Below are 13,765 nucleotides of genomic sequence, written 5' to 3' on the forward strand. Positions count from 1 at the left end.
TTGCGGGGCGGGGATCCCCGCGGGTTATGATGGGTTATGGAATCTAAGAAATTGGGAAAAGTAAAAATAAAATTGTACCATGTTTTTCGATGTAAATAGCGCTGAATTATGAATTTTATAGAGTGTCAAAAGAATTAAAATGATTCATATTCTCTTAGTCTATATCAACTAATATTATGAATCCATAAAAATCTTTTAACTAATTCACCATATCAACTAATATCAACTAATAGATATCCATAAAAAACTTAAAAAGAAGAAAGAAAACATTTTTGCTTGCAATGTTTTCAATCACTTAGTGCAGAAAAAATTGAAAAAAAAAAAAAAAAAACAAATTACAAATTACAAATTACAAAGCAGGGTTTAACTGTTAATTACGAATAGAAATTCAATCCCATAAATGAACAAATTACTGACAACGCAAAGAACATATTACAAGATGAAAAAAACTGAAATGTTAAATGTTCCAAAACATCAAGCACCTCCCAAGTCCCATTTGGTCACCACAAGCATCAAACACCTCCCAATCGATCACCACAAGCATGAAGCATCAAACACCCAAGTTTCAACCAAAAGTTTGAGTCTTCACTTCACTAATCCTCCTCAAGCAAAATATTGATGTTCTTCAAATTTATTTCTACAAAGATTAGAATCGATAATTAGAAATTTAGAATATTTAAATAGAAAAATAAATTAAGAAGTGAATAATAGAAAGCTAAAAGCTTACCTGACTCGAGCTTATAACTTTCAGGATCTTCAACCATTTCTGCGTCATAACCATTGATTGGTTTTGATCTTAACCAGTTTTGTGTACACACCAATGCTTCAACCGTTATTGGGGCCAATGAACTTCGAAAAGGATCCAACACACGCCCTCCAGTGCTAAATGCCGACTCTGAAGCAACTGTAGTAATGGGAATGACCAACACAATACGTGCTATGTGGGCTAGTACTGGGAATTTGGTTGAATTCACCTTCCGCCAATTTAAAATATCGAAGTTCTCATTCGGTTTTTCAATCTCCTCCATCAAATACCGATCTAACTCCGATTTGTATTGAACATCACTATTAGAAGTCATGAGCTTTGAGTACCTATTCATCAATTTATATGGACGTTTCCCAGCTTCTCCCGAGGAACCTTGAGGAAGTGCACCACTATGTTCACCTTGCGAGTTTTCTCCAGTGTTGAAGTGATCAAACAATTTTTGAAGGCAGTTCTTCAATTTTAATATCATATCATTGCATTGCTCAAAGCCCAGAATATCATTGAACCAACATTCCAATGATCCCAACTTGGTCCGTGGATCGAGTATAATAGCAACAAACAACAACACATTAACCTTATCAAGATCTCCCAAATACTTTTTATACTTCAACATCATTTTCTCCGCCATAGAACTCAATATATAATCATCACTTTCACAATATTCTTGTAAATGCAGTTGAATGGCAGAAACTTCTTCAATGTACATATTACATGTCACATACAAAGACCCCGAAAGTCGCATTGTGGCTTCATAAAAAATTTCGAGGAACTTGAGAAAAACCCTAATACGAGCCCAATCATCACAAGTAGGAGGTCCTAAACCGTTTTTACTATCCCACAACGTAGGACCATAATATCCATCCAACTCTTCCATAAGTTCAAAAGCACTTTGACATTTTTCTGCACCTTCCAACATCTTAAATGTAGAGTTCCATATAGTTGGAACATCCAAACACAACAACCCCTTGAAATTAATGTTTTCTCTTTCCAGACAAGTCTTAAAATTCTCAAATCTTGCAGGAGAAGACTTCACATATTTAACCGCACTTCTAACCCTCATAATGGATTCATCAACCTCTTTCAACCCATCAGTCACAATAAGATTTAAGATGTGTGCACAACACCTCACATGCATAAACCGATTTTCTAATATGGCACTAGGCTTATGAGCACTTCTCTTCCTCATATACTCCAAAGCAGCATCATTGGAAAAAGCATTATCAACCGTGATAGTGAAAATGCTACCAATGCCCCATTCATGCATACACGACTCAATCTTTCCACCAATGGTCTTACCTTTGTGATTAGGAATTAAACAAAAGTTTAAAATTCTTTTGTGTAAGTTCCATTCATTATCAATAAAATGAGCAGTAATACACATGTAATTAAGGTTCTGTATTGAAGTTTAACAATCAGTGGTAAGACAAACCCGAACATCAGATGTCAAGAACATTCCCCTCAACTTTTCTTTCTTAGACATAAAGAACTTTAAACAATCCCTCATCATAGTAAAACGGGAAGGAATTGAAAACCTAGGTTCAACTGTTTTCATATAGTCCTTAAACCCTTCACCTTCCACAAACCTAAATGGCAACTCATCCACTATGATCATCCTAGAAAGTGCTGCCCTTATTTTTAAAGCATTAAACTTCGCAATCACAAGGTTACCATTAGATCCTTCACCCACTGCCGCTTGTCCTTCCCTCTTAGCCTCAAAGCTCAACTTCGATTGTGTCTCATCAAATCTACCAGGATATTTTTTACAACTTTTCCTGATATGTTGTAGCATAGATGAAGTACCATGGCTTCTAGGGTGACAATTAAACTCCCTCTTACAATAATTGCACTGTGATTTATGATCATCGGGGTCACTCGATACTAACTTGGTAAAATGTTCCCAAACCGTTGATGTTTGCTCACTTTTTTTAGGTTTTGGTGGGAGAGCTGCACTAGGATTTTGAGGGCCCATAGTTGAAGAACTAGAACCCATATTAGTATCCAAAAGACTAGGCCTAGATGAAGCAGAACTAGAACCAATAGGTCCAATAGGTCCAATAGTAGCACTAGTTGAATCGTCCATGACTTGATTCTACAATTTAAGTGGAAAAAAAAAAACATAATCAACAGCAGATAGAGACCTAACATAATCATGCATTACAATATTGCATAGTAACATAAAACCAAAGTTAGAAATTTTGAGCAATCAGATCTCACAGCAATGCATAGTTAGTCAAACCCAGAAAATTTCCGATCCAACAGAAATAAATCCAAACAATTAACACTAACAACAGAAATAAATTTTGCTTTGGTCACAAACTTCTCTGTTGCAGGTGTTCCAACTAGTGGTTCAGAGGTAAATTTATTGGTCAGTGTCTCTTTGTACTCTTATGTACACAACTTAGTTACTGAAGACAGTTTGATCAGTCAATTGGCAAAATTGATTGATACGTCTTTCTCAAACATGTCCATTTGGCACACACAATGCATATCTGCAAGTAAAATGACTGATGCTTTTGGGGTGCATCCTTTTGCAAGAGCTAAAGGTAGTTCACATATTTATCTTGAAGAGCTACATCTTTTATTTGAATGAACATATGTAAAAACATCAAAGATAAAGATGCTATCCTATCTTAAAAATTGATTGTTCACAGAATCACAGTGTATTTTGAAGGACTCTCTAGATGCATTCATCGTGAAGTTATTCGTCTACTACAATCTATTTATGTTTTTTTTTAATCATTATCAACTTTCAGTTTCCACTGAAAAGAATGGAGTATGCTCTGTGACACTCTTTCTTCTCAATTCATGATTGCTGGTGAAAACCCATGAAACAACAAAGGATTTAACAACTAAAACCCATGAAAAAACAAAGGATTTAACAACTAAAACCCATGAAAAATACCTGCCGAGTGCTGAATTAATTTGGGGAGGGCCGGTGACTGGCGACTGGCAGCTGCCGACTGGTGAGGGCTGGTGACTGGCGACTGGTGAGGGCCGGTGAGGCGACGACTAGCGAGCTGGCTAGTGGCAGGGCTGCGGCGCTCAGGGCAGGGCATGGCTGCAGCGCTCAGGGCAGGGCATGGCTGGACCGGCTGGTGACTGGTGATGCGGGCTAGTGGAGTAGTGGGCAGTGGCGCTCAGGGAGTTCCCGGAGTTGTCTGTGGTTGCCGGCTGGGTCAGTGAGGCCGTGAGGGTGCTGGGTGCATGCGGGCAGCGGGATGCAGCGCTCAAGAGTCACTAAGTCAGGGAGTTACCAAGTTAGAATATAAGTGTTGTAGGGTTTTGTTTTTCGCTGCTCTTTTTTTTTTTTTTTTTTTTTAAAACCTGCGGGGCGGGGACCAGCGAAAATTCAAGGGTCCCCCCCGCACCGCGCGGGGGGGCCAAAAACAGCCCCATGGCCTGCACCATGGGTGCGGGTTTTGGGCTCTGCGGGGACGGTTGGGGCGGTTTCTGCGGGGCGGGGCGGGTTTTGCGGGGATTTGCTCACTCCTACTTATGGGCATATACCGAAATAGTACCTCCATCCATCTGCTATCAAGAAAACTAATAGATTTTCACATCAAACCAATTAAAACTTGCCACGTGTCATATGACTCATTAAAAAAATAAATAAAGAAAAAATCGAAAATATTTAAAAAAATATTATAATAAAATAAATTAAATAAAAATAAAAATAAAAGAAAATCAAGGGATGGCTCGACCCTTCATTTTATTTATTTATTTTTAGCCTTTTGGGAGTAGGTTTGGCTACTCCCTACAGCCAGTTTGGGGGTGGCCATGGGGTTGGCCGAGCCATCCCCAAGGGCCCAAAGGGGTGGCTCGAGCCATCTGACACATGGAAAGTTTTGATTGGTATGACATGGAAATCCGTTAGTTTTCTTGACGGCGGATAGACGGAGCTACGATTTCGGTATATGCCCAAAAGCGAGGTACTACCTATGATACAAAATAAAACCGAGGCGGAAAAAATAAAATTGTTAAAACCCAGGGGACAAAAAGGTAGTTAAACCTATAATTTAATTTTAAAAGGGATAATTGCACCATTGGTTCCCGGGATTGGCCTAAATTACAATCACTCCCTGTGGTTTAAAAGGTTTATGAAGGGTCCTTGTGGTAAAGTATAATTACAAATCAGTCCCTGAACACGTTTTCCATCCGCCAAGTTAACAGATTTTGTTAGTCAGCTACGGCACACCCAATAGGAAGCAGACACATGTCCATTACAATACAAAAAATATAAATAAATAAAACAAATATATATATATTTTTTTTAAAAAAAATATTGAAGGGGTGGTTGCCTGTTGGGGGTGGCCACGCACCACCTCCGGCCACCCCCAAAGGGGTGGCTACCCAACCGGCAGCCACCCCTTTCGTTTTTTTTTTAAAGAAAAAAACAAACAAATATTTTTGTTATATTTATTTATATTTTTATTAGATTTTATATTTTTTTTATTGTGATGGACACGTGTTGGTTTCTTATTGAGCGTGATGTGGCTGACTAACGGAATCTGTTAACTTGATGGATGGAAAACGTGTTCAAGAACTGATTTGTAATTATAGTTTACCATAGGACCCTCCATGAACTTTTTGAACCATAGAAAGTGATTTGTAATTTTGGCTAATCCCAAGGACCAATGGTGCAATTATCTCATTTTAAAAATCTGTTTGCTAAAACATCATAGAAAAGAGAGTAAAAAATATAAATAATAATAATGAAAAAGAAAGGTTATAGAAGAATTCATTAAACCAATATTAAACAACAAAAAACAGTCATAAAATGCTACTCAACACATATTTAGCCACAGTAAAACCATTTTCTATATTAAATTTTGGTTCTTTTTCAATATACTTTTTATTAACCATTTTTAGTAAATTTTTTATTTTGGCCTATTTAGCAATTTTAATCACCCTAAAACCATTTAAAATGTTAAATTTTGGTTATTGTGGAGGTAATATTATTATTTTTAGTGCATCATTTAACAAGTTTTTCGGTAGTCTTAATGCTTATTATTGTCATTGGAATATTTGGGGTTAAGAAGGTTCCTTTAGCTTACTTTCAGCTTAACATTCCTTTTTCCAATTCTCGCGCTTCTTTTCAATCACAGCATTATAATTTATTTTAAAAATCTTTTTGCAAAAACATCTTAGAAAAGAATAGCAAAAAATATAAATAATAATAATGAAAAAGAAATCAAATAAAAGAAAGGTTATAGAGGAATTCATTAACATTAAACAACAGAAGAAGTAATAAAATGCTATTTGTCACAAACTTAGCCAAATAGCGTGGGTTTTATTTATTTATTATAATTTAATTTTAAAAATCTTTTTGCAAAAATGTCTTAGAAAAGAATAGCTAAAAGTATAAATAATAATGATGGAAAAGAAAAAAAGAAAGAAAATAAAGGTTATACAGGAATTCATTAAATTCAAACAATTGTTGACTTCTGCCATACAGTGACGGTTGGATGGATCGAATTAAACCAATATTAAACAACAACAAAAGTCATAAAATGTTGTGTAACAGATTGTCAGATTTAGCCCCCCTAAAACCACTTTCTATATTAAATTTCAGTTAGTGAAATTTTTGCACAGCTATTGAACGTATATGCACTCAAGTATGAAACTGCGGGGAAGTTTTGGCATATCTAACAATTTTGGCCACCCTAAAACCATTTAAAATGTTAAATTTTGGTTATTGGAGACGTAATATTATTAATTTTAGTGCACTATATAACATTTTTTTTTCTATAGTGCTTACGCTTTTTTTTGTTTTCTTTAACTTCTAGCTTAACTATTCATTTCCCAATTCTCACGTATTTTTCAATGACTAAATTATAATGTAATTTTAAAAATCTTTTTGCAAAAAAGTCTTAGAAAAGAATAACAAAAAGTATAAATAATAATAATGTGAAAGAAAAAAGAAAAGGTTTTGTTTTTGTTGTCATTCCTCTCCATCATTAACATTAAACAACAACAAAAAAAAATCATAAAATGCTATTTGTCACAAATTTTGCCACCGTTTAACCATTTTATATTAGATTTTGGTTCTTTTATTAACCATTGTTAGTTAAAATTTTGAATTTAAATTTTGGTTACTAGGGAGGTAATATTATTATTTTTAGTGCATTATTTAGCAATTTTTCTTTAGTGCTGATGCTTATTATTGTCATTAGAATATTTGGGCTTATAAAAGTCCCTTTAGCTTCTAGCTGAACTATTCATCTTCCAATTCTCACGCTTCTTTTTAATGACCATATTATAATTTAATTTCAAAATATTTTTTTAAAAACTTCTTAGAAAAGAATAGCAGAAAATATAAATAATAATAGTGAGAAAGAAAAAAAAAAAGAAAAAAAAAAAAAAAGAAAAAGAAGAAAAGAAATGTTGTAGAGGAATTCATTAAATTCAAAGAACTGTTGATTTTTGCCCTATGGTGACAGTTGGGTGGATTAAATTAAACCAAAATTAAACAACAAGAAACAATCATAAAATGATACTTGTCCCCGATATAGCCACCCTGAAGCCATTTTATATATTAAATTCTGGTTCTATATAACATTGTATAGAAAGCCCAATTAAATTTTAAATATATGTGACCCAAGTTAAAGGCCCAATTCAATTTTAAATATCCATTTGTCGCAATTTTAAATATGCCACTTGTCGTAATTTTAGGCCAACTCTATTATGGATTAGGCTAATATATATATGATTACATAATAACCTGGCATGTTCCCTTTAGTAAAATGATTGGAAGTCTGTTCATAAGTGATTCAATCAATTTTGTTCTGAAAGTTCTTCTAATTAATGATACCCCCTGAGATTGCTTCTCTATGTGATTCTATGAAGCAAATCAGTACGCTGGCTGGAAATCAAGTTCCAAGCTATTTTGTTTGGGAAGTCCTTTTTACCATGGCCATCATTGGACTGGGTCTCTTGCTCTTCGCTCTCCTTATTGGAAATATGCAAAACTTTCTTCAGGCTCTTGGTCGGAGGTACAATTTTTCACTATGGTGGTGGTTTCTTTTTCATAATTTTTTTTTTTTCATGAAAATCTACTTGAGAAGGATATAGTATATATAGTGCATGTTCAATGTTGGTTGATATAAGCAATATTTTTTTGTTTTGAAACCTCTTTTGATTATATTTCTTCCAAGAAATGAGTTGATGGACTAGGTTAAGGAATTAAGTGTGTGGTACTGGTAACCTATGTTAGGGTGCTAGCAATTGACGGTTTAGTGTCATGAATCACCCTTGGTTTTGTTAAGCGATATGTACCCTCCATTAAAGTGAAAAGGAAATTTGCCAATGCTGGTTGTAAGAGGTAATAGTTTTTGTGTGCGTGTGTTTTGGAGGGGGGACAGAGAGGGGAAAGATGGGAAGATTTAAGTAAGTTGGTCTACTCTTTTTTCTTTGGTACTTCAATGGACTGTTGCCCATCCAAAAGGAAAATGTATAATAAATATGGAAGCTTCTCTTCCATTTGGATAAGAGAATTTATGGGGATAAGTGGTTTTAAAATTCCAGGAACCACATGATTATATAGCACAAGGGAATGTGTGTCTCTTCAATGGCATGAATGTTTTTCTTCTTGAAGCCACCCAAACCTTAAACCTTCTTCTAATCAAGCCAGAGTCTTTTTTTATATCCATGCTTACTACTACCTAACCTGCACATTACTGATCTGCTGCTCATCATTGTGTTTATGCTGCCTAATGATTTCCCTGTGTTTGTTGTAGTTTACATGGAAAATTTAGAAAGAAGATGAGGCACGTTACCTTCACGTAGCCTCACATACTTTATTATATAGGCTGAAAAATATTACAATGACTAAAGTACACGTCTAAACCTTAACAAACTATTCTAACAGTTTTGTGCTTGTTATTTTCCAAAATACTCATGTTTATCCATATTCAACTCCCTGAGAGTATATATGACTATGGAGTCCTCTGGACTTGAATAGTTTACTTAGATTGCTTGTTTGCTATTTCTATATCTAATTTTTCATTTTTCCTCTTTATTAAACGACATTTTGTACATAATGATGGTAAAGTCAAATGGGTTTGAAGATATATATAAAAAGAGGTCCTAACCCTAATCTATCAATTTTAAAACACGTCATCTTTGTTTATTGTTTCAATCCAGCAACCTTATGATGTTTAGCTATTCAACTACGAATCTCATTAAAAAAGCGTAAGGCACTCCTTAGTACACTGGGAGTATACAAAGGAAATACCTAAATAGAAAGAGAAAAGCGAGCGAGAAAAACAACAAAATTAAAAGACAAAGGGTGGACAAGAGCCGTAGTCCAAAAGTACAACAAACATCACATCACATGTGCTCAGTTGTCCTGTACTTCCCTTTTTTCTTTCCTTTTATTTTATTTCTAAATGTTCTTTTCTTTCTTCTTTCTTCCCTTTGTCTCAAATTTTCTAGTTCATAACTTTGGGCTTGATTATCAGTAAAAGGTGACTAGTTTAATAGGAAAAAATAAAACTCATCCCACCAATTTTCAGTAACTTAGAAATTATAACCAATTCTAAAGTTTAATTGGTACTAGTTTACTGTTGGAACAATACCCAAAGATCACGACTTTGTGTGGAATCAAATCTCCAATCATGTTTGTGACCCTTTTTCTTTTGCTTTTTAGGTGTAGGCATACAAAATATCTGGATCTTGTGCTTGACACTAATCTTACTGTATATAAGACCCCCATAGCGTGTACGCTCGTGCATTGCTGATTAATTTCTTCATTTCCCTTCTTTTGTCTTACGTAACTTTTTCCTTAAATCCATTGACAAAACGTTGTCGGAAACTATTATTTTCATATTTATCTATTGTCCTGATTGTTGGACTATCCATCTCATTCACGTCAAGTTTAAAATATTGCAAGTAATTGAAGCACACAATGTGCAACTCTGTGGCTCAAACAAGAGGTGTATTCTTGTGTCTGTTTTTAGTTCTGAAGTCAAAGTTACATGTAAAAATAATAGCCATCATTCGGTAAATATAGTTCCAAACTTGTGTATTCAGTTATAGACATCTATTTTTGTGATTTCATTCATGCTTGTCAATAAATCCAACAAAAAAAATTATATATTTTTACTGTTGGAATTATAATTGTACCACCAAAGTTTTGGGCTTTTTTTTGACCAGTTTCCTTTTCTTTTTCTTCTTTTCCCCTAGGAGGTTAGAAATGTCTTTGAGACGTCGTGACGTTGAGCAGTGGATGAGCCATCGACGCTTGTCAGAAAAACTAAGAAGGTATGACATTCTCAGCACTTTGCTTACATTCTTGTTGGCATGTTATATAGTTTTCTCCTTATCAAAATGAATATTTCTGTGCCTTTGACTTGGACTAATTCTTTTGCCGTTGGTCTTCATTGTATTCTTATTCTTGACACAATCCTTCATCACTATATTGCGGGAGGGAGGCTTAAATCTAGGCTTAATTTCTTAAACCCCATCCTCTCCACGGTCGAAAAAGGCATCTCATCAACAATAATCATCTCACAGAGTGTCTCCCTAATGAGTTTTTCATAATACTTGACAATCATTAAGTTCTTACTGCTACCACCACCCTGAGTTTGCCCAGACGCAAAAGTAGACTTAGATTGAGAGCTATCTTGTTTAACTTTTAAGCTCTTGTTTTTTTGGCATGTCTTGAAATGGTTAGAGATCCCATAGTTTTTTGCATGACAATTATATGAAGCCCCACAATAGTTACAATGTGCCACGAGTTCTTTTTCGGGACTATCTAGATCTTTAGTAGAATGTTCCCAAACGATAGATTTCCTCGCAACATTTCTAGTTCTTTTTTTCTTAGGGAGTGGTGGTCGTCCACCACGAACTGGCATAGAACCAGTAGATCTATCATTCACCAACTCATTAGATTCACAGTTATCATCAATATCTACGGGACTCATTAAATTATCAATAGGAGATGGTGGATAATGATAACAAGAAGTAGTAGCAGATATAGAAGATGTAGGTGTACCTATTATTGTAGGACCTGTAGGTGTACCTTTAGGACTAAGAGTAGGTGCATCCATCTAAAACAGTAATTTCACAAAAACCAAACATTACAAACTGCCAGAGACTCTCAGTCACAAAGAACTAACCAGATTTATCATATTTAAGCTACTACAAGCAATTCAAAGCAAACTTTTTTACAGTTGCGTGTATGAATTGCATGATACAATTGATTGATGTAAGAGGCTTAGTTATAGTTGGGATAAAATTACTGACAACTATTTTTGCATATACTGTTCGGTTATCATTTTGGGCCAATGAGCTTATACATGTCTTTCATATATACCATGATTCTCTCTAAAGGAATCCCAAAGCAAGTAAGATCAAGCCAGCAAGGATAGTGAATTAAAGAAAATCATTAGGAAACCAACTTTCTGGAAAATAGTAAGCCAAATCACCACGTTCGGTATGCCACTATGTAACTCTCTCTATCCAAGCATTATAAAAATCATCCAACTGTCTGAAAACAATGCTCTAAACAACAAAAGTTACCTCGATTCAGTTGAACACAAGAGAGAGAGAGAGAGAGATGGGCGGCTAGGTGAGGGCCGTGGGCGGCTGGGCTTGGGCAGCAGATCTACTGATGGGCGGCCGGGAGGGAGTGAATTGAGCTCTAGGGTTAGTCGTGTTCGGTGTTCAGCGGCAGCAGAACAGCGTCGTTTTACTCGTTATCAAAACGGCATATATAAAGTATCTAAACAGCGTCGTTTTACTCATTATCAAAACGGTGCCGTTTTGATAATGAGTCAAACAACGTCGTTTAGAGACTCTCGGGTCGGCACAACGGAAAATTTTCTTCCACAAATTACCGACCGACTATATTTTTCGGAAAAAAAAAATATTTATTTTGAATCTCGATTTTTTAACTAGATGGTAGGCGGTTCGGTGACAATCGGTGGGTTTTTCGGTGGGCGGTAATCGGATAATTTGCCCACTGCTACATTAAACTCACTCTATGCATTACATGTAAGACACAAACACCACTCTTCACACATCACACACGACTTTACCAAGTACCCCAATGTACTGCTCTTCTTTTCTCCCACCCTCCAAAAAGCAGAGCACACACCACACACATAGAGCCCACGTTGCAGCCTCTGTCCAATTGGGGCCTATCAATCATCCCCCCCCCCCCCCCAAAAAAAATAAATAAATAAAGATGAACCTTGTCTAAGATTCAGATTGGGAATGATTGAAGAGCTGATCCACCTCTTCCCATGTTGCATATTTCAAAGGCAAGTATTTCCACTGAACCACAGTTTTCTAAGGCTGTCTCGCTTTCCTTAGAGTGAACATTCTCAGTAAGGAGTAGCTGCGGAGTTTGGCACTTATGGCAGAGAATGAAATGTCCTTAGCAATTGAAACAAAAGTTTTATTTTTTATTTATTTATTTATTTCGTTTGCATTGCATCTCTTCCTATGGATATATGTATTTTTTTTTCAAAGGGATTGCATGACACTTGATGGAAGTTGATTCCATAGTTGGGATAGCAAGCCATAAACCAAAATTCATGGTTTCTTGCAAGGTTTTTGGCCTAAATATACGAACTTCTACGGTGATGTTATTTTAAGCCCGCCCAAGATAGTAGAGATCAACGCCTTATGTGACTTGCCAACTACTTGTTTAACCAATTCTCAAATTCCTATTGGTACTCCCTGAGAGTCCCTTATTCTTCATACTTAGCTGTGCCGAACTTGGCCAACAACCCTTTCTCAAAAGTTGTCCAATTCAAGACAGACCCCTCCTCGGGGTGTACCAGTTGCAATCATTTAATCCATTGATTAGCTTCTTCCTTTAAGTGAAAGAAGGCTAAGGCAATTCACTGTTCGGATGGAGTTCCCTGGTGTTTGAAGTATTGGGCTGCCGAATTGAGCATCTCCGTCTGATTAGAGCACCAAGGTAACTCGGGAAATCCATCTTTACATATCGGGACGGTGTGGAATGGTTTGTTTCTCCCTCATCTTCGGTAGTAATGTGTGAAGAAGATCATTTCTCCATCAAAATTATGGGTCGTCGCTCAAGATGGTTGCAAGAACTTGTGAGAATTTCCAACGTCTCTTTCTTTGTGTCATCCACCTTTTGCGATGTCCTGGTGGTAGCTTGGGCTCTCTTCATGTATCTTGTGCATGTCACCTTCTCAATCCTCTCCTTGTAAGTCATCATTGGCTCTAATGCCAATTGATGAACCTAAAGAAAAATGAAAGACAAACGAAACTAACAATGAATTCAACTCCAGTTAGGCTGGGAGAAACCCAATACTGTACACCTGTCTGACTCTTTTTTATCTAGACAGACCGACACCAGGTACACCCCATGGCAAAAACACCTAACCATGAAAAAGTCCCACTAGCACAGCACACACAGACGTGTTAAACTCACTCTACCCATTACATGCAACATACAACACTTTACATATACACAGCCAACGTTGAGCACCACATGAAAAAACAAACAACACTCTTCACGCATCACAATATTAACCTTATTTTGATAAGGTATTTTCTGAGATTTGGAAAAGGAAATATTGATGTGAAGTTTTTTGTCCTTGCTCCTATATACACTGAGATTCTTTTTTTCTGCTTTTTTTTTCCCCCAATTTTCTATTGGTAAATTACACATGCACCTAGTAAGTTTGGAACCTATGATCTCACCCTCCACCTTATTATTACAAAGGGAGGAAGTGCCATCTCATTGGCTTCTTTCTTTCTTTATCTATATATATAGCTTACAACTGTTAATTTGATCTTTAGATTCTTTTTGTAGTTCGTTCTTTTGGGTTTTGTGGGTGTCCTTGGCTGGGTTTTCTTTTTTCTTTGGTTCTTCCTTGTTGGTGATCCTTTTTTATACTGCTTATGTACTTAGGGTGCCTTATGCTTTTTTTCTGTTAATTTGATCAGGTTTTCTTGAGGGATTTCTCTTCTCAAATGGCCCTTTTTGTGCAGGATTTATTGACAATCTGACCCATATAA

At 35.9% G+C, this 13,765-nt stretch overlaps 1 protein-coding gene across 3 annotated transcripts in view; it reads left to right on the plus strand.

Annotated features, from left to right (window-relative positions):
* LOC133867387 (probable cyclic nucleotide-gated ion channel 20, chloroplastic) overlaps positions 1-13,765 on the plus strand; it is a 66,729-nt gene that overhangs the window by 40,120 nt on the left and 12,844 nt on the right. For all 3 annotated transcript variants that reach the window (XM_062304126.1, XM_062304129.1, XM_062304128.1), the window contains 2 exons: positions 7,613-7,758; positions 9,950-10,027. In XM_062304126.1, coding sequence (XP_062160110.1) covers positions 7,613-7,758; positions 9,950-10,027 — 224 coding nt within the window. The remainder of the gene's footprint in view (positions 1-7,612; positions 7,759-9,949; positions 10,028-13,765) is intronic.

This window comes from Alnus glutinosa, chromosome 4 (assembly GCF_958979055.1).
Source record: "Alnus glutinosa chromosome 4, dhAlnGlut1.1, whole genome shotgun sequence".
Taxonomy (NCBI): Eukaryota; Viridiplantae; Streptophyta; class Magnoliopsida; order Fagales; family Betulaceae; genus Alnus; species Alnus glutinosa.